The 23,815-nt window shown below is 46.0% G+C and overlaps 2 protein-coding genes across 6 annotated transcripts in view; one reads left to right on the top strand and one right to left on the bottom strand.

The window, feature by feature from the left end:
- Positions 1–2,083: 2,083 nt before the first annotated feature.
- ANAPC13 (anaphase promoting complex subunit 13) lies at positions 2,084–8,151 on the bottom strand. Of its 2 annotated transcripts, none has more exons than XM_084639801.1 (3): positions 8,077–8,151; positions 6,511–6,636; positions 2,084–2,924 (listed from the first exon to the last, which is right to left on the bottom strand). In XM_084639801.1, exons 2-3 carry the CDS (start codon positions 6,607–6,609, stop codon positions 2,799–2,801), a joined length of 225 nt encoding a protein of 74 aa, XP_084495927.1. In that variant the 5' UTR covers positions 6,610–6,636; positions 8,077–8,151; the 3' UTR covers positions 2,084–2,798. The 2 variants fall into 2 exon arrangements, with proteins under 2 accessions (XP_084495927.1, XP_084495928.1); XM_084639802.1 differs by having other exon boundaries at positions 8,023–8,097.
- The window catches only part of CEP63 (centrosomal protein 63), a 46,697-nt gene continuing 31,005 nt past the window's right edge, over positions 8,124–23,815 (top strand). For 3 of the 4 annotated variants that reach the window (XM_084639798.1, XM_084639799.1, XM_084639800.1), the window contains exons 1-2: positions 8,124–8,210; positions 21,049–21,117. In XM_084639798.1, coding sequence (XP_084495924.1) covers positions 21,074–21,117 — 44 coding nt within the window. In that variant the 5' untranslated portion in view covers positions 8,124–8,210; positions 21,049–21,073. Of the gene's footprint in view, positions 8,211–13,900; positions 13,918–21,048; positions 21,118–23,815 lie in introns of those variants that run through there. The other variant, XM_084639797.1, reaches the window with a different exon arrangement.

The raw sequence follows: 23,815 nt of genomic DNA, 5'->3' as shown, positions 1-23,815 counted from the left end.
CATGGCACCAGGAGAGCAGAGTTGCAGCGGAAGCGGTGGTTCGATGACGATGGTTAGCAGTCCTACTGCACCGTCTGCTGAAAGCAATATGGCGTCCGCACGGAAAAAAGGCGCGAAACGATTGTCTGCCGTTGCTTTCACGGAGGGAGCGGCGACTGACAACATGTACCCAAAATCACCTGCGACAATGTTTTTGCCCCACCAGGCATTGGGTGCTTAACCCAGAATTCCAATGGGTGGCGGAGACTGCGGGAACTGTGGGATAGCTACTCACAGTGCAATGTTCCGAAAGTCAACGCTAGCCTTGGTACTGTGGATGCACTCCGTTGACTTAATGTGCTTAGTGGGGTCACACACAATCTACTGTATAAAATCACTTCCTAAAAAATTGACTTCTATAAATTCAACCTATTTCTGTAGTGTAGACATACCCTTAAATAAGTGTCAGGTCTTGAGATAAATAAGCAAATCATTGCTTCTGTGCCCTCTACTGGCTATAGTCTGTTAACCAGGGCATCAGCTGAACAGCATGTTGAATGCTGTCCAGACATTACAAAGGAAGGTCCTTCTTCTCCCCCTGCTGGATTTCAAGAGGCTAGCTTGGTTTAAATGTAGCTTGATTGAACTTGTTTCTTAAATCACAGTGATGTACTTAAATCATAATCACTGATACTGAAAGGAAAGCTAATAAGTAATAACACGTCTACAGTGGCTGTCAGTGTTGTTTTAATCAAACTTTTCTATTATATGTACTGCAGGAGTGCCTAGAGGCTTCACACGATTGGGGCCCACTGTGCTATACACACAGACAATGAAAATACAATCCCTGCACCAAGCACTATCCATATCTGGTTGCTCTTGTTTTCCTGGTCTTTACATATAATTATTCTGCTGTTTCTAAAAAGATTTCGGCTTTCCTACATCTTCATATTTAAATTAGGTTAAAGTTTCTAGCCAAGAGAAAATATTTCATTTCAGCAGGGCCAAGACTCTGAGCATATTTGCTACAGCAAAATATGAAGAAATTACACTATGGGCTAGAGTAAGTCCTAGGTTACACAGGTACAGACTGTGCCCAGAAGCGGGAAGTCTATCTAGAAGGCAGTTGCAATGGCACAAGTTACCCACAAATTCCCCTCCACCAGAGGGCCTGCCAGCATAGCCCCATTGGTGGATAAAAGGTGGTTGGGGAGAGATTACTGTACTGTCAGAGTAGCCAATGCATGCAGTTCCTGCACAACATCAGTCATGAGGTCTCCTATGAAGCCCCAAATGCAGTGTCAGCTGCACAACCCTAATTCAATCTTGGTGCCCTATTGATTCTGTGTTCTGAATAATGCAGGGACCTGTAGAAAAAGTAGAATCACACCATTCATAGTAAGTATGCAAAGGGGGGCAGAATTAAGGTTACACAAGGAACCTTTATTCTGGCATTTCCTAACTTTCACGTTTGACTTTGCAACTATAACATTCCCTTAATAAAAAGAAAAGGAGTACTTGTGGCTCCTTAGAGACGAACAAATTTATTTGAGCATAAGCTTTCGTGAGCTACAGCTCACTTCATCGGATGCATGCTGTAGCTCACGAAAGCTTATGCTCAAATAAATTTGTTCGTCTCTAAGGAGCCACAAGTCCTCCTGTTCTTTTTGCGGATACAGACTAACACGGCTGCTACTCTGAAACCATTCTCTTAATGTAGTTTTTGTATGTAATATCAGTTTTAATTGTGTGTGTATCTATTGCTAGGCATACTTCTGCTAATGTTAAGTGTATGCCTATTGTTGGCTGGTATTCTCGTGATGAGCCAAATTCAACCCTGGAGTAAGCGGTTACAACTCTTATTGATTTCAATGGGCATTTCAGCTGCTTATCTCAATGACCACGCTTTAAAATAAACATGTCTCCATCCTTTTCTGCAGGCACCATCTCTATGGCTGAGATGACAGTTTACTCACAGTCCTACCTGAGACTGTTAATAAGGGTGCCAAGAATGGTGTGGACACCTGTTCACGGGAATTGAATTGAGGTCAGCAATACTTTCCACATAATTCACGAACATACATAAAAGGGCAATTACTTTGAGTCAACACTAACAAAGCCTTTTAATATAAATTGTGCTCTTTTACAGTATGGTTAGCAAACATACCACAGGATGTCTGTGTTGGAAATGTGCTCCAACCAGACTAGGCAAACTCCAAGACTGCTTACTGTATAAAGAATTTCTTTCCCATGCTCATTTGTGTTTACAGACAAATTTCAGTCCCTTTCAGACCCTGTTAATTAATCTTTCTCTCGGTCCCAAAACAACCTTCCTGTGTCACAAACAAGTTAAAGGCAGTAAAAGTTGGTTCATAATTGCTCAGGTTTTGCACCATGATCTCTAACAGCAGCACCAAAACATAAAAGAATAGCTTTGGGTCTATAAAACATCAAAGCGACCACAAATATTCACTGAATCACTTCTGAGATCAATGATCAGCTTTCAGGCAGTGATAACTACCTCTTTGATCATATGCAAAAGACAATTAAGATGAACTTATAAAGAAGTTGTCAACACAACAGGACTCCAAATATTTTTGTGTAAGTGAAAAAGCACTCTGCTACCTCCCCGCAGCTTTAGAATGTCAGTTATTTTACATTGGTTACATAGGGCCTTTTAAACTATTTTGCTTCTGTTTGAGACTAGAAGGTTTTTAAAGGTTTTGATTCCTTCTTAAGCAGTTGGACAGGAGATGGTGAAGATCTGCTGGAAAACATCTTCTTGTATTGAAACCATCCCATGACATAACACTGATTCTCTAGTTTCCTGTTGGCGGAACGTTTTCATGCAGATATTGCAAAGCCAAGTCTGTCCATTTCATTTCTTGTTCTTTTACTGACTCTGTTGTGCCGCCATTATCTTGTTCTGGTTCAGGAAGCTCATTCTGAGAACACAAAATGGTACAATGCATTCTATACTTACAAAGCACCATAACAGGAGCAGGTTAGTATCACTTCATACTGATAAATACACAGATCCACAACTAAGACTGGATGGAGCATCAGAAGGACATGTACTGTACATACTGCTCCCCTTAAAAATATCAACAAGCCCAAATATGGGCATTCCATTTTCCACAAGAATTCTGTGCTTAGTTTTAGAAGTGAATTAGTTTCCTATCTTGGCGGCTGGTGGACCCAAGTAGTACACACGCAGCAAAATAAATGATTGTAATGTCTGGTAAATATCAGATACATAAATATCAGTGCAAATATTCTATTGCTTGTTTGCAATCTTTCTCCAGCAATGAAGTCCAAATATATAGGTATTCCATTTCAGAATTTTAAATAAGACATTTTATCAAATTATCTCTTTACTGTCCTACAGAAGGTAACAAAATAGCAAAATAAGCACTCGGTCTCAAAGTTGAGGTCAGTGACCTAAAGGAGGTGAGGCAGTGTTAGTGCCAGATAGAAAACTGGAAAGCACTTATAAAGTTTGCTTTAGTTACAGAAAACTGATGAACAGACAAGCTGTCAGGACGAGCAATGGTTTACTGTTTTGTTTTTCTTTTAAACTTTATTCTCTAAGTCAGGGGTAGGCAACCTATGGCATGCGTGCCAAGGCAGCATGCAAGCTGATTTTCAGTGGCACTCACACTGCCGGGTCCTGGTCACCGGTCCAGGGGGCTCTGCATTTTAATTTAATTTTAAATGAAGCTTCTTAAACATTTTAAAAACCTTATTTACTTTGCATACAACAATAGTTTATTTATATATTATAGACTTATAAGAAGTCCTTAAATTAGAGTGAATAAATGAAGACTCGGCACACCACTTCTGGAAGGTTGCTGACCCCTGCTCTAAGTGTTGTTATAACTATGCAATTGCTAGAGAATGTGTTATTCTCACTCCTGGGTCTTGGGACTCCTAGCATGAGACAAACAGAACTCCTCAAACTCTAGGATTTTGTTCACTGGTCCTGATCCAAAGCCTGTTGAAGTCACTGGGAGTCTTTTCATTCTTTTCAATGGGCTTTGGATCAGACACTAAAGGCAGAAGTAGTGGGTCAGGACTCAAGTTCAAAGTGGGTCAGGACTCAAGTGGGGTCACGTACTGCCCATGACTCTAAACGACACCAACTTTCAAGTCAGCTCCTGCTTGACTTTGTTGAATGAAGGAATACCCCACAGCAGCCATGCTAGTTTTATAGCCTGCTAACATCCAATCTCTGACAATGGCTCAGTCCTCCTGAGGCCTCAGAGGGCCTTCAGGTCCACACCCAGGCCCCTCTCTACTGTTAAGTAAGAGTGCCCACAGGACCAGGACACCTCAGAAGTATGCTGCAAGTAACTCTTCCTCCTCTGCAGATACTGTCTGTATGCACAATTCTCAATCTCTGAAAGTACATAGTCACTTTTGGGGGGTCTTTTTGCGGGGAGGGAAGATATTCTATGAACTATCTACTGAACCGACAATAAGACAAACGCCAGCACCAAAGCTGTTTCTCTATTTAGCCAGTTTAATGAGGCACATCCCAGTAAACTCTAACAGCTTGGAGAGTCTGGGCTTCCATGTCTCAAAAACATAATCACAGATCAGCAAGATGGAGGTAGGATTCTTTCCTAAAGCCTGAATACAAACAGCAGAACTAAGTGAAGATAGTGAGTTGCTATGCATATGTCTGCAACAGACACTGACTGTCCTAAGGCAGGTGGCATAGGCTGCCTCACCTGTGACCCAGCTGACCCTGAGATGGGCCTTTAGGCTTCAAGCTTCAAAGTAACATAAAATGTAACCAGACAGCTATCCCAGCATGGTCCTTTAGTGACAATACCCTCTGGAGCAGTGATGCCAAATAAATCCAGAAAGTCAGGTGGACTGACACAGAGAGTAATTCCCTTCAAGTAACCTCAAGAACTTTGCATACTGAAAGAATGAAGAGAGGCCTTGCAGGTTTTGGGTACATGGATGTGGGAGGGAAGAAGTCTAGCATGAGAGGCCTACAATTTGGGAGCCCATCACTGCCCTAAGACAGAATCTTGGCAAAAGGTAAGAGTAGGTACAAAAGCCTGAAGTACACTTACTCAGCGAGCTAAAATCACTGCTGGATGGAAGTGTCTCAACATGAAAGGCAACCTCGAGCCCATCAAAATAGAGTGGCACAGGAAGGCCTTTAATGAGTTAATTAAGGACTACAATCTAAAGGCTTACTGGGTTTAAATGAGGGGTTTCCATGAATGACAAGGCTGTGTCTGTGCCTAAGGACAAGGGGCTGTGAACATCCTGATGTACCATTAAGTGGTCTGTGATAGACCAAAAATAGTTGCTGAATGAGCCTAGGAGGAGTTATCCCTTTTCCTCCCTTGGCTTGCAGTAGTGGAAGTGAAGGAGGGACCGGGAAGACTGTGAGTCCTCCCACCTCCCCTCCAGCCGGCTGCATAGCACTTGAAAGAGCTGAGGAAGAGGAGAGTCCTGGAACCCCGCCCCATAGACCGGTGATACCAGAAGTAGCTGGGGAAGATTGAGACCCCTTCACCCATCTCTGGACTAGTGGCAGTAGAAGCACAGGGGGTGGTGGTGGAGGTGGAAACTCTAAGAAAATGTGCCCTATGTAGCAGTACCTCTGTGAGCCGAGACCTGCCAACAATGGATGTATCCAAGCACACAGCTTAGAGGGTACCCCTGGTGTGGATACATTTTAATAGAGATCATATCACAGACACCTTCATGATTACATACCATCCTTGTACCAACTACAGCAATTGCTTTCATGCAAAAGTAATAGGAAAATATTTAACCTATTTTGTCTTATTTTAATGGCATTTTAGTAGCTGGAAATAAAGAGTAGCCAGCATCATGTGACTAGCCAGCTCTCGGCATACTGCTATCACCTGGCTGATCACCTGCCATGCCAAACTGAAGTGTATCAGGGAGAAAAAGCATCACTTATGTCTGCCCTGTACTCCGGGATAGCTCCTGGAGGCCAATACTATCGAATTGCACAGCGCTGTGTCTACGCTACCCCAAATTAGACCCAGGAAGGTCGATTTTAGCGCTACTCCCCTCGTCAGGGAGGAGTACAGCAGTTGATTTTTTAAGAGCCCTTTAGGTCGGGGGAATGGGGTTGGTTGTGTGGATGCATTCATTATAAAATTGACCCAACGTGGGTAAATTCGACCTAACCTCGTAGTGTAGAACAGGCCAGGCAATAAGGGGATAATGGGAAGAAGCATTCCACCATCCAAAGAAATAGATAACTGGTCAGGAGTAGGGGAAAGCATTTTCTCCTTCCAAAGAGAGGCAGCTGACTGCAGGGAGAGAAGCACTTGTTCTTCTAGCCACCGAAAGATATGAGACAGCAGGACGAAATCCCCCACAAAATAAATGGGAAGCTGGCCCCTGGGTTGTGGGAGCATCATTTGTACAACTGGCAGAACTGTAAGACACATTTGCTATGCCATGCCTCTGTTAAGAGGTTAAAGAGGGTAGAAACATCCGGCTTATCAGCAGCCTATAGTATTCACCTACCAATGGTATTGCTACATCCTCATATGGTAATTTATCTTCTCTCCATGCATCATCAATCAAATCCAGGATTCTTCCATCCCTCTGAACCTCACTGTCCATCTTTGTGCAATTCACATACAGATAGATCTGTGATATAAAGCAGATGTTGTTTGTGATATCCAGACCCCCCAAAAGATTAAGCTTAACTCTATGCTTGCTCTGGCCTTGATCCCTTTATTAAATAGCTTAATATTTTTTTACAGTCAGTACGGCATGGCCAAGTTGGTTTTCATAGTTATTGTTTGTATTGCCCTGTGAGAAGCTTGAATACGACATTTCTTTCTCTACCAATTCAGTTTTTGTTCATGTGACAAACTTAGTTTCCTTCCCTATTCAAAAAGGGGTTTAAAATTGCACTATAACAATCTCATCCTTAAAGGGTCACTGTCAAACCTTATTGTAAACAAATTTTGTTTCCTGACAGAGTACCATCTAAAATTGTGTCTCCAATAGATTTAAAATTCCTTTATAAAAAAACAGTTAAGGATATTTCTGCTCGTGTTTTCATTTATCCAGCTTCAGGTATAGTGACCATCCCCCCAAAAATATTTAGAACCATCTTTAGGATGGCCTACTCCTCTCTGCACACAAATACCTGCCTACTGCTTGTTGCCTGTTTACTTTCGATCATGGATCTGCTGCCATAACTGGCAAACACCCTTTTGCAGAGTGTGGGGAGAGGTGTGCACCATGAAGACAATGAAAGTGATCCTTCACAAAATACTGTCAAAGGCAGTGGCACAAATGAAGGAGACTAATAAAATAGAGGAAAAAGGAGAATCTTCTCCAAGCCTCATCAACCATAGTAATCTCAGGGGTTGCGTGTGAGAAGTGCATTACTACTCTCTCCTTCAAATACTATCTCCAGACACCGCTGCTGCAATGCCTACAAGCAATCTGCCAGAGGATGATGGCTGGGTTGTGTGACAGCCAGGCATAGCCAACATTATTTATTTAAAACTAAAGCACAGATGGAACTAGGAGGTTTGTGCCAGAGCAGATGCACGTAGCTGCCCGGCTGCTGCTTTCCCACAGCTTACACATGAAACAGCCCTGTTCCTTGCAGCAGGTGTCAGGCGAGGCACGCGCCAGGGCAGGGCGGTGGCTAGAGGTCAGGCTGCCAGAGAGCGACCCCAGCCTGGGGCAGCGGTGGGTGGCGGCGCGCAGCCTGGATGCCCAGGGAATGGGCTTCACCCCCACAGCTCCCATGGAGACGCACTGACGGGGGGGAGGGGCAGCCTCTACACAGGATCCGCCCCCGCTCATCCTCTTTGCCCCCGTCCCGACTCAGGGAGGGGGCTCGAGCTTCCCGGGCAGCGGCCTCCGCGCGGTCAATGCGCATGCTCAACCGCCAAGCATAAGCAGTGGCAACACAGCCCCGCCCCCACCCCTGGTCCCGGGTTGTGTTAGAGGTCTCGGCTCCCCCGGGGCTGAGGGGCTGCGGCGGCAGCGGGGCCCAGCATTTTACCGCACCCTTCGGACCGCCAAGGAGCCTTTCCCCCCGACGTCCGGGCCTAGCCCCCGTACCTGACAGCCTGCGCACGCGCCGTCTCCCGCCAGCAGTCCGAGGAGGAAACCACGTGACCGGCGGCGCTAGGCCACGGGAACCATAGAGAGCGGGAGGTGCGAGTCCGCCGAGGAGAGAGCGGCCGGCCCCAGAGGTAACGGTTCGGCCGGGCTGGGCTGGGGGGAGCGTGTCTGGTCGTGACTGGCTCTGATTGCGAGTGTCTGACTGTCCCTGGGTGACCAGGTGGCTGTAGCCTGGTGTCCGGTCGTGGCTGTCCCTGTGGAGCTGGGTCTGGTTGTACCTGGCTGTGTGTGGTGAGGTAATTGTAGACTGGTGTCCAGCGATGTCTGTCCATGTCTGACTGTATTCGGCTGTGACAGTCTGACTGCATGACCAGGTGGCTGTAGCTTTTCGTCCAGCTGTGACTGTCCCTGCGGGGCTGGGTCACACTGGGTGTGTGTCTCCAACTGTACCTGGCTGTGCGTGTCTCCGTGTGATAAGGTTCTGTAGCCTTGTCTCTGGCTGTGGCCGTCCCTGTGGGGCTCTGTGGGATGAGGTGATTGTAGCTGGGTGTCCAGCTGTGACTGTTCCCGCAGGGCTCTGTCCCCTGACCCTATTGGGGCTGAGTCTTCACTGCAGAACATCTGTGTTTGTACATCAAGAGCGTCAACGTGAGATCAAAGTAAGAATCTTCTCTCGCTGTGAGAGCCTAGTGGGGATGTGTCGTGGGTCTCTTCCCCCCTTGGGGGAGCCAGGCGAAGTACCGCTTACAGCATCTTTCTGAATTACAAGTTGGCTACCTCAGTGTGCAAATGTGCCACTTCTGCAATGGAGACAAAATGAGCGCCCCGGTGGCTGTGGCCCTGTCTTGGCTGGGACTCACTGGTGAATTTGGATTAGTTTCAGGAGTCGGTACCTGCCCCAACCACTCAGTTTCTGGATCTGGAATTGGAGCTGAGTTCTGAGCAGCAGCTGCTGGTGGGAGAGTTTGGGGGTAGGGATAGTAGATGGGGCACTCCCACCCTTGGTGCTGCTGCTGGTGCCCTGTCACTAGCCCTACTTCCTGCCTTGTGGTGGACTGTGATATTAGAGGAGAGCAATAAGCTGGGGAGACACTCGGACACATTCACTTATTCTACTGTCAGTCATAATGCATGTCTATGCTTCAGATGTAATTGCAGCACCCATGTAGGTGTACCCAATTTAGCTTTATTCTGGCTAGCATAGGTACCAATGGCAGTGAAGCCCCAGTTCTCAGAAACCTTTATGGGGATGGTTAGGCCTAGCAGTTGGAGCTGTGGTAGTCAGAGCCAGTATCAGAAGTCCAGAGCGGGCTTGGAACAAGGCTGGAGCAGGTTGAGACTTGGGGAGTCTGTTGCCACCATCAGGCAGGAGAAAGTTCTAAGCCCTGGAGTGACATTGGGATAACTGAGTTGATTTTCCTCCTGTGAGGTTATATACCTCCCTGAGAGCCACCAGACCAGTTCCTGGCTTCTGGATTAGCTGGAGCCTAGCGGAGGTGTGAGTCTTATCCTCACAGCAGCACACAGGCTATACGTGCTCTCACGGGATGCTGGGTAGCTAGTACATGCTTCCCCAGCATCACTGCTATTGGTACCCGTGTTATCTAGATCAAATTTAGCTTGGATATGTTTATGTGTGCTGCAATCACACCTCTGATTACAGTGGCCTTGTACCTGCAGTGACAGTCACAGATAGCCATGCACAGGTCTGTTGTTCCAAGCCTTCAAGTGGCAGATCCTTAGCAAGTAGAAATCTTTATGGTTTTCTGAGTGTTTCCGTGAATGATGGGGTGTGAGAGACTTGGTCTGTCAGTGCCACATTTTCCCTTTATCTCTGTCAGAATCCCACTGCTCCCCCAGTGAACAGTACTGTAGGGAAGGGGCACTTTTCAGAAGTGAAAACTAGTTGCTTCTAATAATTCTTATTCCATATTTTGTTATTACTATTTATATCAAACCCTGAGGAACCTGGGAGGTCCCTTAACAGAAACACCTTTTCAGTCCATCTTCCATCTAGTGTGGTCTCTGACAGTGCCTGATAACAGATGCTTCAGAGGCAGATGTAAAAGTGCATTATGCACCAAGTTGTGTAACACTAACACTTAAACCATTTTCAGCTCTGGTTCATGGAGACTCAATGTAGGCAATGGTTCAGAATAACAGTTCAATATCCCAGTGGTAGACTGGGCTTTTAAAGACTTATTTCTGTCCTTGGGTTTTACCTAAAAGTTGAGATTGATTTTGTTAATTTGTTTACTAGAGGCCGAGGATTCTCAGTGGAGCAGCTGTCTGTTCCTCCATGCTTGCCCCAGTTGGCTGAATTTCAGGGCACATTGCAGAACCTGCTTTAATAAATACCATTTTAAGGTCTGATGTCTTACAACTCAGGAGGCTAAAAATGAAGACTATTTTATGCCATTGGCAAGCTGTGAGAAAAAAACCCGTCCCTTCAGTGGTAAAAATCTTTCATTTCTAGTCCATTCAAGTCAGGAGATGTCCAGGTTGAATCCCCACTTTGTCACTCCGTGTGCAGAAAGTGGGGACTCGCAAGGATTCTAAAAATTAATACTTGCAACTCCAGGCTTGTATTAAACTCCCAAGGTTACAGCTTCTCTCTGACCTTGGCTTGGTAAATGCTGCCCCACCCAAATGCAAAAAAAACCCTTGGACGCAGGAAGGAACACTTGGGAATTGCTCCCTGTGGGGTACCCTCAAGCCCTTTCACCTGCCTCCCCCCCCCACCCCCCGGGAAGAGCTGAGAGAGAAAAAAAAGGAAATGAGCTGTGGCCACCAATTAATCAAACAGCATATGCACAAATCTATTAGGACACAAAAATCCAAATCATTCTTAAAAAAGGTAAATTTTATTAAAACAAAAAGAAAGAAAATACATCTGGAACTTAGGCTTTTGCTAGATCTTAAAAGAGCAATTTCCAAAAATGAAGCACCCAAAATAGCTTCTTGGGATTCAGCTTAAAGGTTACTAGCAAACAAAAGCATCTGGGGTTAGCACAGAGGAGATCCACAAGCCAAAATAAAGAATAAACCTGATCTCATTTATCTGAACGTTTCCTATCCAAATGATTCCTTCTAGGTATGGAAGATAATTTTTCATACTTGGTTCAAACTTTACACAGCATTCCTGCTTATAGCATTGCTGCTCTATCCCTGCAGCCCAGAGAACACCGGACAAAGGTAAAGTTTTTTTTCCCCAATTTTAAAAAGTTCTACCTTCCCATTTGCTGTTTTGGTCAGGTGCCCACTCCTTTTCTTTTATCTGTGGGCTTGTTAACCCTTTACAGATAAAGCAGGCAGAGAACAGACCAAGCGGGATTTTACGGCTAACTGGTTGGCTAGGTGTCCATCAAAGGACCCAATGTATCACAGGAGATATTACAATTTAAGATCACATCATTCTGAATATCATTTTGAGTTTTTCCTCAAATAGGCCACAATGCAACAAGGTACTCGAGCATAGGTCTAAATTTCACTTCAGTGGGACTATTTGCACTTACAGTTGGGCTTCTGCTTAAGCATTTTGCTGAATGTTAAGGTCTTAAAGTCTGAGGGTATTTTAGCAGCTGCCATCTTGCATTGTTAAAGCATTAATTTCTAGCATTATACCATCTGCAAGCTTGGAATTGCACTCTGTAGTGTTTGTAAGTTATCTGCTACTAGAACCATATCAAGTGTTAGAACAGAAAAAAAAAAACAAGCAATGTGATATGGTGTAATTATAAGGTCCAGCATCTCGTTACCTCTCAAGGCTGAAAACACTTGTGGCAGGTCAATACAAATGCTTTCAGCATCAATAAACTTTTCTAAGCACAAATCCAGGACCACTGCTGAGAGGGGGTGGGAAGATGCTTGAAGGTTCTTTTCCATCTGTCATTGAAACACACTAATTTTGTTATTATGGGCTCCTTACTTATGGAGTTGGAATTTTGTTTTGTTTTCAAGAAATATGTATTTTCCATTTATTTTTAAGATAAAACTAATGGACTTTGCAAGCTGTTGCGATTGGAGGGGAGGCCACCCCACGTTTTCTTGAACCAATAGCAACCTTGATGGCTACCTGTTGTTAGTTTATAAGTCCGGGCCTCATCTGTGATGGTAGAATCTAAGAATTATTTTGGGGCAGTTCTCTGGTCTGTGTTATCCAGGAGGTGAGAGTATATGATCACAATGGTCCATTGTGACCTTGGAATCTATGAATCCACAGCTTGCTGTGGAATTGTTCTCCAGAATCTAAGGTGTCACTTAAAAAAAAAAAAAAAAAAAAAAAAAAGTTTTGAGTCTATATGCTTGGAAGTCTGGCATTGTGACAAGCAGTGTGTCAGGGTTTGTATGGGAGCGTAAAGTAATAGGATGAACATGGATTAGGGTTAAAGTGTAAGGTGATAGGATGGACATGGATTGGGGATGTGGGGGAGGAATAGCAATGAGAAGTGAGTGTGTGGAGTTGGGGTAGGCTATACCAGAAGTTTGCATGGGTGTGTGTTAAAGAAGCTGGAGGAGCAGTGACTTGAGGCTTTGATGTGGGGAGGAAACATGTACAAGCTGATGCACTATGCTTGTACATTGGTTTCCCTCTCCACTTCAAAGCCTCAAGAGGGTGAGGTAGGGAGCTGTCTGTGGGAGCCCTCATGGAGCTGGATGAGAAGGGATTGCTTGCAGTCTGGTGGCTTGAGAAGGCAACTGTCCTTACATATATAACAAAAACAGGAGATACTTTTTAAAAAGCACAGTTTACTTACATTTGCAATACATAATATTAATACACGGCAGAAGGTCTCAGTGCTGGTAGTGTCACATTTCCTGTAAGGATCAGAAATACAAGAGCTAGATTTCCAATGAAATGCATGAGCACAGCTATGCCATCTTGCTGGGGCACAGAAACCAGCACATAAGGCACTGTCGAGCATGTTGCCTCTTTTATTCATGACAACTAGCAAAGAAACCTCAACCTCAGAATTGGCAAAAGCCTGATTCTAACTGCAGACAGATGATAAAGGCAAGCAAACAAATAGTTCTGAAGCTGACAATGACCTTTCAAGGAAATAATAAGCATAGTACTCTCTTCATCAGGCTGTGGAAACAATGAAGTAGGTCCGTAGGCAGTCTAGAATTAAGATTTGTTGGGAAGAGTATGTGGTTCTCAAAAGCTTGCTTACTTTGATCCCTTCCTTGCTGACCTTCAGGACCCTATGATGAATTCTGTTGATGTACCAGTACTTCAAAAGAGATATAAAAAATTGATTAAAGCTAATGTTAAAATTATATAACACATAGGTTAAGAAAAGAGTGGCACTTGACTTAGCACAGGTCTGGGTAATATCTATGAATTAGTCATAGAATCATAGAATATCAGTGTTGGAAGGGACCCCAGAAGGTCATCTAGTCCAACCCCCTGCTCAAAGCAGGACCAATTCCCAGTTAAATCATCCCAGCCAGGGCTTTGTCAAGCCTGACCTTAAAAACCTCTAAGGAAGGAGATTCTACCACCTCCCTAGGTAACGCATTCCAGTGTTTCACCACCCTCTTAGTGAAAAAGTTTTTCCTAATATCCAATCTAAACCTCCCCCAGGGAGGGGAGTCCAAAGTTTACACTTATAAAGTTTTAATTTATCTTCACAATGGAATAAAAACTGTTGTGGCTAATCACTGTCTATGCCATTTTCTTCTATATGCGTGCATTCAGAGCTGAAGAGCTAGAGTCGTCATCGCTACTATCATCAACCTCATTCAGTTTTAGATTGAAAGCCTCGAGCAACCCTATCCTGAGGCAAATGGAGCCATCAAAAGACTTCCACCAGTGCCTCTCCCAGCATTCAGTAGGTGAGCTCTCTGCTGCTCATCTACTGATATGGTGTGAAAGGGGATCTTGCACTTCTCCAGCAGAGCTCCCAACAAGAGTTGTTGCCAGAGTACTGGTCACATCAGAGCCCAAGCTGGGGTTCACTCCATACTGACACAGTTGCCAATGTTTGAGGAAGAATGTGAAGGGAAAGTCAGGAAATAAAATCTTCCAGAGGAAGAGATGGGCATTGGATCCATTGTTAGTTTCAGTAGGAATATCTTAGTTATTGGGGATTCAAAACTGGTGCCTCTGCATTATCTTTACTGAATGCCAGACTGACATTGCAAAAATACCTAGAGACTCGCGAGACTAGAGACTGCAAGTTTTCCGGTATTTAGAGAAGGTACCAATGGAGGGCCTGTGACCTTCCTCCCCAATGGATCAAACTGTGGTTATTTTCTTGGCAGGGGAGAAAGGGGGCAGCAGCCTGTTCCTCACCCACAGACATACTCACTCCCTCTTTCTAGAGGCAGGTGGTCTATACTGGCACCTGTAGCGAAGGCCAGTAGGCACATTTCCTGGCAACTGGGGCATATCTCCTTCCTCTTTCTCCTCTAGGGAGAAACCTTGTTTCTTTCCATATCTGCCCTTTGATGTTTTTCCTGTCCCATTTTTTTCCTTCCACCACCAGTTGATTGGAGCCCTTGTTCCTCAGAGTGGTGGGCCATCCCTTTTCACTGCAGCTTAATGAGTGGGGATGGAGTTGATGCTGCCATTGTATTGGTCAGGGTGGGAGGCTGGTGAATGATTGCTCCTGACTGCTTTCCCTATCTTGCTGTCTGCTTTTCACCTGAAGTTAGCAGGGGGCATAGGCGTGCGCAGCACATTTAATTAAGGTGTGCACCCAAGGAATTTTATTTATTTATTTATTTTTAAAGGCAAACATTTAGCACACAATTTTCCACACTGAAAAAAACCCAGTAACCTAGTTAATAAAAATGAATAAGAACAATAAAATCAACACATAGAATTAATGAAAAATGTGTGTATACTGTATATGAGATTATTATATGAGAAATGAAAGTGATCTTGTTTTGGGATTTTACAAGGCACCTATATCATTTAAACACATTTGGTACCCTGAGTAATGATAACACTTCTTGCAAATCACATAAATAGGGATCTCATGGTCCTCTTCCTTCACCCCATTGCAAAGGTGCAGCTGTTATTGCTGGCTGCCCTAGGGCTGCCCTATGGGCAAAACGTATGGAAAGAAGAGGATCAATTTATACCGAGGGCTGAAGCGGGACTCCCATAGTGCATTAATTAACACTTAATAAATACATCAAAATTAAATACATTAGAGATAAGAACCTGTAATGACAACTTTACTTCATGAGAAGCTCCAGAGAAAGAAGACCCAGAGGGAGTAATGGTAGGGGGAATCCCAAGGAGACCAAAGCGGCTGGTAGAGGAAGCAGACAGAGAACAAGGTTAGAGGCAGAGTGGCTGCAGGGTTGGCCCAGTTTTCTTCATCTCCCCTGTGGGTGCAGACACTGATCTCTATCACTGTAAGAGGGAACAATAGAATGGAATGCCCAGAAGAATGAATGACTTGAGGACAATTTCCTGAGGGACCCATACCCTTGCAGAGCTTTTCTAGCTCTGACATTTACATTTTTACATGGTTTGGCCACAGAAATAAAAATCTGCACATCTTCCATGTGTTTTTGGCGCAACGGAAAAAAAGTTACAATTCAAGTGACGTTTAAAATTCCCTATGAAACTGAGTTAACAAAATAAATGAGCTTATGAACAACCAGAAAATATACTTCTCAAGTGAAAAAGTATAACTGGACTTCTTTGCAAAGAAACTGTAAGTTTTCTTACAAGAAAAGCCACAAACTGTCTGGAAAGGAAGAGTAGATTAAATTACTTGCCTCAGTGAAATTAAATATCCAGAGAATTGCTGTGCCTGTGATGATGATGACCGGGGTTTGCTCATCTGTGGCTCCCCCTCCCCGTGCTCTGGAGCCACAGCTGGGCAGGTCTGCATCTGCAAGCAGGTCCCCTGCCTCAGGTGCAGCTCCTGTTGGCCTTGGTGGTCAACAGTCTGGGAGCCTCTTGGCCAATGATCTGGGGGTTGGAGGGGGAAGGCAAAGGGGAAGATTGTAGGGAGCAGGGGGAGGGGAGCTGTCCCTGGAGGCACAAAGTGGGGGGCTTTCTGGAGAGGGGTGATGGAGGCACAGGGCTGGTGGGGATCTTCCAGGGAGGCAGAGGGTTGTGTGGGTCTCTTTGGGGTGGGGAGGAGTGATGGACAGAGCCAGCTGCAGCCCGGGTCTGGTCTGCGTGGGAAGGGACTATTGCTATAAGCCCACCCCCCAGGAAGCCCCCTCTGGACTGTGTATTTTATACCAGCCCCAGGATGCCCGTCACTGCTTCTTCCTCCTGCCCCCGGCTCCATCTGTTTGTCTGCCCCCACAATGCCCCCCCCCCGCCGTCTGTGTCTGACAGTGACAGATTCCTGCTGCTCTCTCTGCCTGCAGCTTCCTCCCCCTCCCTGCTGGGGAGGCGCGGTCAGGCAGCTTTGGCACCGCCACCCCCCCATAACTCCCATTGGCCAGGTTCCTGGCCAATGAGCTGGGAACCGGGTCAGCTCTGGGGTGGGGGACAGAGGCAGCCTGTGGAACTGCCCTGCTTCAGCCGTGACTCTCCCCAGCACGCAGGGACGCCGGGGAGGGGGGAGCTGCCCCCGAGGTGAGAGCGCCCCACCTCATGTTGTCGAACTGTGGAGCATGGGCACCACAGCCCATCTTGCCAGCTATGTATCCAACCCCTCCTGCTCCCTGTCCCTTGACTGCCCCCGCCCTTATCCTGTTAAGCTGATAAGCGCCCCTTATCCTAACCATGAGGCTCGTAGCAGCATTTGGCTCAGCACGGAGCCAGACATGCTGCCCTGCGGGAGCACGCAGCCCAGCCCCCCCCAGAGCTCTGCCCAGCACATCCGGTGCGCACGCCTATAGCAGGGGGGTGGACAGTCAGCTGTCTGTCTCCTACAAGATCAGCACTGCAGGCTTTAATGATGAGAATCCAGTATTAAATAAACAAACTTCATGCAGCAGCAATGAACAATCCTGGGGCATTGGCCAAAACTCTACATCTAGGATTGTTCCATCCAAATCAGGGCTCCTGGCGGGTATGTGAAGCTACCTTGTGTGATATAATCTATTCTAGGGAGCTAAGTGGAAGCAGAGGAGGATGTTTTCCAGTTTCCTATGACAGTAAAACCTCTTAGTTAATTCTGCACACAACACTCATTCTTCAAACTCTCCTGACAGGAGCTACTGTGTGAGAACTCAGATTGTTCTCAAGGTTCAGCATCTAAATTTAAGTAAGTTATCTGTAATTGCAGTATTGCCAACCCCAAATGTCCAAAAGTCACGAGGCAGGATCACCAAAATCATGAGATTTAACATCTTTAAAATAATGAGATTATCTAAAATAATAGATTTGGGGTTCTTTTTATTTGCTTTCTGCTTTTTGAGCCTTTAGGGTGCACTGGGGTCACATTTTGAAGCTCTCTCCACAGCCACAAGGGCTAGAAACTTACTTTTTCTTTAAGAATGAAGGCTGAAATCATAACATATCCACTTGACTCCAGGAGATGGGGCTTTAAGGAAAACTATAATTATCATGAGACTCCTGACAAAAATAATGAGAGTTGGCAACACTGCAAGTTGCTTCAGGAAAGTGTGAGCTGAGTCTTTTTGGTGGTACTGGTGGAAATGATGGCATGGTTGACCAAAGTAAGGTACTGCAAATGTAAATCAACAGTTCTTATTTTCATAGCTTAGAGACACCAGAAGAATGTTTTAAAAAATCATTGGTATAAGCAACATCAGTTTGTTTGTTTGTTTTATTTTGCACAATGTTAAGAGATTGACAAGTAGCAGTGCAGTCTGGAAGGGATATTAAGCCTAATGCTTGAGGGTTTAATCCAGTTTCTATTGGTGTATGTCTACACTATAGCTGCTACAGTGGCACAACTACCATGCTGCAGCTGTAGTGCAGTAGTGTAGACCTTCCTACATTGATGGAAGGGTTTTCCAACTCTCTGAGAGGCAGTAGCTAGGTTGACAGAAGACTCCTGTAACCCAGCTGCATCTACACAGAAAACTAGGTTGACCTAGCAACAGTGCTCAGGATGCAAAATTTTTCACAGCTCTGAGTGATTCAGCTAGGTCTAGGTCAGGGGTCTCAAACATGCGGCTCACAGAGTTATTTCCTGTGGCCCGCCGTAGGCACTGACTCCGTGGGTGCTCCAGGGCTGGAGCACCCACAGGGAAAAATTAGTGGGTGCTCTGCACCCACCGGCAGCCAAGCTCCCCTCCTTCACCCGCCCCATCTCCTCCTCCTCCCCCTATGAGAGCACTGCATCCCCAATCCTCCGCCTACCTCCCAGTGCTTCCCACTGCCAAACGTTTGTTTGCACGCTCGGTGGGGAGGCGTGGGGGAGAGGAGCAGGAACGTGGTGTGCTCAGAGGAGGAGGCGGGGCCAGGGCAGGGATTTGGGGAAGGGGTTGGAATAGGGGTGAGGAGGGGGTGTATTTTGTCGTTTGAGTGAGGTGGTTTGGCATTCTGCTTTGGCTGCTGTTTGCCGAAGGTGGAAGGTTTGCAGTGCTGCTGGATGGGCGATTTGGATGGGAAGTTCTCTTTAGGGTGGGGGTTGCATGGTTTTGTTTACTTGAATCAGGTCAATGTGCCTCTATCCCCCACACTCTCAGGACAGCGCCTCCTGTTACAAGGCATGTGCTCACAACCTGCACATGCTCCCTGCCTACAAACTGCAGCTGGCTGCTGCCTGCCCCTTCAACATTTTCATTCTTTTGTGTACATCAGTGGATCTCAAACTTTTTTACTGGTGACCCCTTTCACATCGCAAGCCTCTGAGTGTGACCCCCCCCCAATAAATTAAACACATTGTTTAATATATTTAACACCATTATAAATGTTGGAGGCAAGTGAGGTTTGGGGTGGAGGTTGACAGATTGCGACCCCCGCCCCCATGTAATGACCTCGTGACCCGATCCCCAGGTTGAGAACCCCTGGTGTACATGAACTTGGAGGTTCTTCCCCCACATGAACAGTTACAACAGAACATCACCTTGTGGAACCTAGTGTACTCTTTGCCTTTAGCCCCAGCCCACATGTTCAGAGCTTAGGGACATGCTGCCATACCTCTGGCCCCAAAGCTCTAGACTACCTTTAAATCAACAGACAGGAGTCACAAGAGACTTGACCACCAGAGCCTTAGCTGAGACCAGCAAACTCATATCATGTAACATCAGTTTGGCTTTAAATCCTAGACTCAGGAGATGAGAACCAAGTGTCTTGCCGAGGCTCTCTATTTTCCCTTTCAAATCAAATCCCTCTTGGTGCCTCCAAAGTAGCTGACGGGGCAGGTGAGCCATGATATGTTCAGCGGGATTCCACAGGTCTCACTTAGCTGTAATTGTTCATTTTTTTTTTTCCTATTTGACTGTGCTTTTGTATTGTATGAAAAAGGTTTCCGTGATGCGGCCCTTAGCCAATATACTAGTTTTCATGTGGCCCTCGTGGTAATTTGAGTTTGGGACCCCTGGTTTATGTGTAGACCAGGTGTCAGACAGCAGGGTAAGACCTAATGTGGGGACAGGTTATCCCACATCTGCCTACTGTGGGGTTCTTATACCCTTCATCTGAAGTAGCTGGTGTTGGCCACTGTCAGAGACTGGACAGTAGACCGAATGGACCTTGGTGCTGATCCAGTCAGGTAATTCTTATGTCTCATCACTTCTCTGCCCTAGAGAGGGAAAATCCCTCAAAGTCCAGTATATCCTTATGTCACGGTTCCTCCCCCACTCTGAACTCTAGGGTACAGATGTGGGGACCTGCATGAAAAACCTCCTAAGCTTATCTTTACCAGCTTAGGTCAAAACTTCCCCAAGGTACAAAATATTACACCTTGGACTGGCCGCTACCACCACCAAACTAATACTGGTTACTGGGGAAGAGCTGTTTGGACGCGTCCTTCCCCCCAAAATACTTCCCAAAACCTTGCACCCCACTTCCTGGACAAGGTTTGGTAAAAAGCCTCACCAATTTGCCTAGGTGACTACAGACCCAGACCCTTGGATCTTAAGAATAATGAACAATCCTCCCAACACTTGCACCCCCCCTTTCCTGGGAAATGTTGGATAAAAAGCCTCACCAATTTGCATAGGTGACCACAGACCCAAACCCTTGGATCTGAGAACAATGAAAAAGCATTCAGTTTTCTTACAAGAAGACTTTTAATAAAAATAGAAGTAAATAGAAATAAAGAAATCCCCCCTGTAAAATCAGGATGGTAGATATCTTACAGGGTAATTAGATTCAAAAACATAGAGAACCCCTCTAGGCAAAACCTTAAGTTACAAAAAAGATACACAGACAGAAATAGTTATTCTATTCAGCACAATTCTTTTCTCAGCCATTTAAAGAAATCATAATCTAACACATACCTAGCTAGATTACTTACTAACAGTTCTAAGACTCCATTCCTGTTCTGTCCCTGGCCAAGACGACTACAGACAGACACAGACCCTTTGTTTCTCTCCCTCCTCCCAGCTTTTGAAAGTATCTTGTCTCCTCATTGGTCATTTTGGTCAGGTGCCAGCGAGGTTACCTTTAGCTTCTTAACCCTTTACAGGTGAGAGGAGCTTTCCCCTGGCCAGGAGGGATTTCAAAGGGGTTTACCCTTCCCTTTATATTTATGACACCTTACCAGTTGGATTAACCAGGCCACTAATGTTCTCATTCTGAATATGTATTTCACCTCCACTGTTGAAGCATTGTATTCACTGGATCAGACTATTGTATCAACCAGCCAATGGTGAGGAGTGAGAAGTAATTCTGACTCTTATTGTAATGAGGTTTGTTTTGCTGCTTTATCTGGCCCACGTTTGGCTTGTAAGCTCATTGAAATGATAACTGTTCTCCCTGTTATTCCCATGCACACACTGTAAATTGTGTAATTCTTCACCTTCCCTGCCTCCTAGACTTCTATCATGTTCTCCAGTCAGCTGTGGAGGGACTACACTGGCTGATGAATTGCCATGGCATGATCTCTGCTTTGTTTGCTTTCCCAGCTGCCAAAGAGGACGTGACTTGGTGATGGAGGCTTTGCTGGAGAGAATGCAAAGACAAGGGCATGGAGGGTATGTATACCACCATTTACAATGCTCTCTCAAACTCATGCAGCTTCACTTTTATATCAGTTCAAATCCTACAGTCCTTTGGTTTGCTCCTTAGTCAGACAAAATCTCCTTTGCTTATTGTAACAGCTAGGAACTACAGATAGGGACCGGGACCCATTATGCTAGGACAGGGGCGGGCAAACTTTTTGGCCTGAGGGCCACATCGGGTTTCCAAAATTGTATGGCGGGCTGGTTAGGGGAGGCTGTGCCTCCCCAAACAGCCAGGCGTGGTCCAGCCCCTGATCCCTATCTGACGGCCCCCACCCCCACCCCGGACTCCTACCCCATCCAACCGCCCCTGTCCCCTGACGGCACCCCCAGGACTCCTGCCCCATCCACTGCCCCCTGCCCCTGACTACCCCCCGCCGCCCCATCCAATCCCCCCTCTCCTTCCTGACTGCCCCCCGGAACCCCTGCCCCCATTCAACCCCCCTGTTTCCCGCCCTCTGACCGCCCTGACCCCTGTCCACACCCCTGCCCACCCCTTTGAACTCACATGCCCTCTATTCACACCCCCCTGACTGGAGCACCGGTGGCTGGCAGTGCTACAGCCGCACTGCCACGCAGCACAGAGCACCGTGTCAGGCCAGACTTTGCAGCTGTGCTTCCCCAGGAACTTGCAGCCCTGCCGCCCAGAGCATTGCGCCGGCAGCACAGTGAGCTGAGGCTGCGGGGGAGAGGCCGGGGGCTAACCACCCGGGCCAAGAGCTAAGGGGCCAGGCAGGAGTTTGCCCACCTCTGTGCTCGGAGCTGTAAAGGGTGTTATGTTTGAGTAAGGTCTTCAGGATTTGGCCAGTAGGGCCTGATCGTATATCATTAACTTCAACTGGAGCAGGATCAAGGCCATAGTGAATTGCTTTTCCAAGTAGTTCCTGGCTACAAGCCTTTGTTGTCTTAATAGCTGGCATTTCTGTACTATTATCCTTTTGCAAAATCTCTGTTCTATTTTTCAGCCTTCTTACAAGTTATTCTACTGCTAAGTGCAGTTATGGTCATAAAAGTGAATACGCAAAAATGGCACCACCTTACTCTGTGGATCTATTCCAGTCTGCTTACTTTACTGTCAGAAATACGGCTAGCACTGCATGTGGCTATAGGAGAGCGAGCCGCATTCTCTCTTGGCTCCCACAACATCAACAGATCTTAACTAAGTTCCAGTTGCAGAATCCTACTGCAGCCAGGATAAAAACATCATGACTCATAGAATTTAAGGTCAGAAGGGACCGTTATGATCATCTGGTCTGACCCCCGGCACGTTGACCCCCTGCAGAACCTTGCCCGCTTCAGATCCTGGGTTGAGTCAGCAGCGCTGGCAGTTGAACGAGCATCTTTTTTTCTTGTCAGTTGAGCAAATGGGACATGAAAGTAATTGTTCCCCTTGCCTCAACGGCGTGTGCCACTTTTATATTCCTTTTGCCAGATTGTGCCCCAACTCCAAAGGTGGCAAAGACTATCTCTTTGCCAAGTAATGGTTTCAGAACTTGGATATGAATTGTACACCTACTCTCACTGAGTGGGAAATGTTCTTAAGGACCATAATTACTGCTTAATGTTTGGTCAACTCACAGGACAGGGTGAACTTCAAACTGAACTGTGAGGTTGGCTCCTTTAAGAATGAGTAGCCTTCCCTCAGCTTCCCCCTGGTTTGAGCATTGGCCTGCTAAACCCAGGGTTGTGAGTTCAATCCTTGATGAGTTCGATCCTTGAGGGGGCCATTTAGGGATCCGGGCAAAAATTGGGGATTGGTTCTGCTTTGAGCAGCGGGTTGGACTAGATGACCTCCTTAGATCCCTTCCAACCCTGATATTCTATGATTCCCTATAGCAAAGCTGTCAAGTTCTGAAGTTTACGGATACTCCAGGGAGACAGAGGAATTTCAATCCCTTGACCTATTGATTTCCATTTCTTTTCAGTCCTTCCTATTTGACAAGCAAATTAAGGGGGTAAAGATCAGTATGGAGTTCACGTCTCTCTTGGGCTCCATCTTGCAAGATTTAATATTGTCCCAAGCTTAGCAGCTTGTAAGGTTTCAGAGAAATTAGTTGATTTGGGTTCAGTGATTACTGCCCCAAAGTTGAAATTTCAGCATGTCTAGGGAGCAAACTCTCGCCAGTAGATTGGAGATGTTTTATTCTTAATTATGGTGGCGTTATCCACCCTGCTTCACTTAGGTGTTTGTCAGCATTTATGTGATAATCCTCTATTTTCAGGAGTTGATAAATTGGCTGTAAGATTTCTCTGATGATTGGAACTCTGTTCAAAAAAATTTCTGCTTGGGGACTGTGATAGTTTCAGGCTGTTTCCCGAGGATCCCGTGGGACCGTTGTACCCCTTAACTCTCCAGCCTGGACTGTCTCTCTCAATGCTATGCCAGTGACAAGCAGCTAGTTCCTACAGGTGCTATGGTTACTCAGCTGTCGGCATGTGGAGACTCACACCCAGCTAAATTGCATGAATGCTCTCCAAGCCACTCATGAATCATACACAGAAAGGCACCAGCCAAGCACCCCAGCTCCCATCCTTGCACCCCAGAAATATACTGTCTTACAGTGCTCAAGACTCTCCTGGATGGTGCAAACTCATTAATTAGTTCGCCACTCCTGCAAAGGGTAGTAGATGTGCAACAGCCGTTGTTAACCTGAGCTGAGATGCCCCAAGC

Source organism: Lepidochelys olivacea, assembly GCF_965140295.1.
Source record: "Lepidochelys olivacea isolate rLepOli2 genome assembly, chromosome: 9".
Lineage (NCBI taxonomy): Eukaryota > Metazoa > Chordata > Testudines > Cheloniidae > Lepidochelys > Lepidochelys olivacea.
The sequence above is the reverse complement of the archived record's forward strand: the minus strand, read 5'-3'. Positions and strand labels throughout refer to the sequence as shown.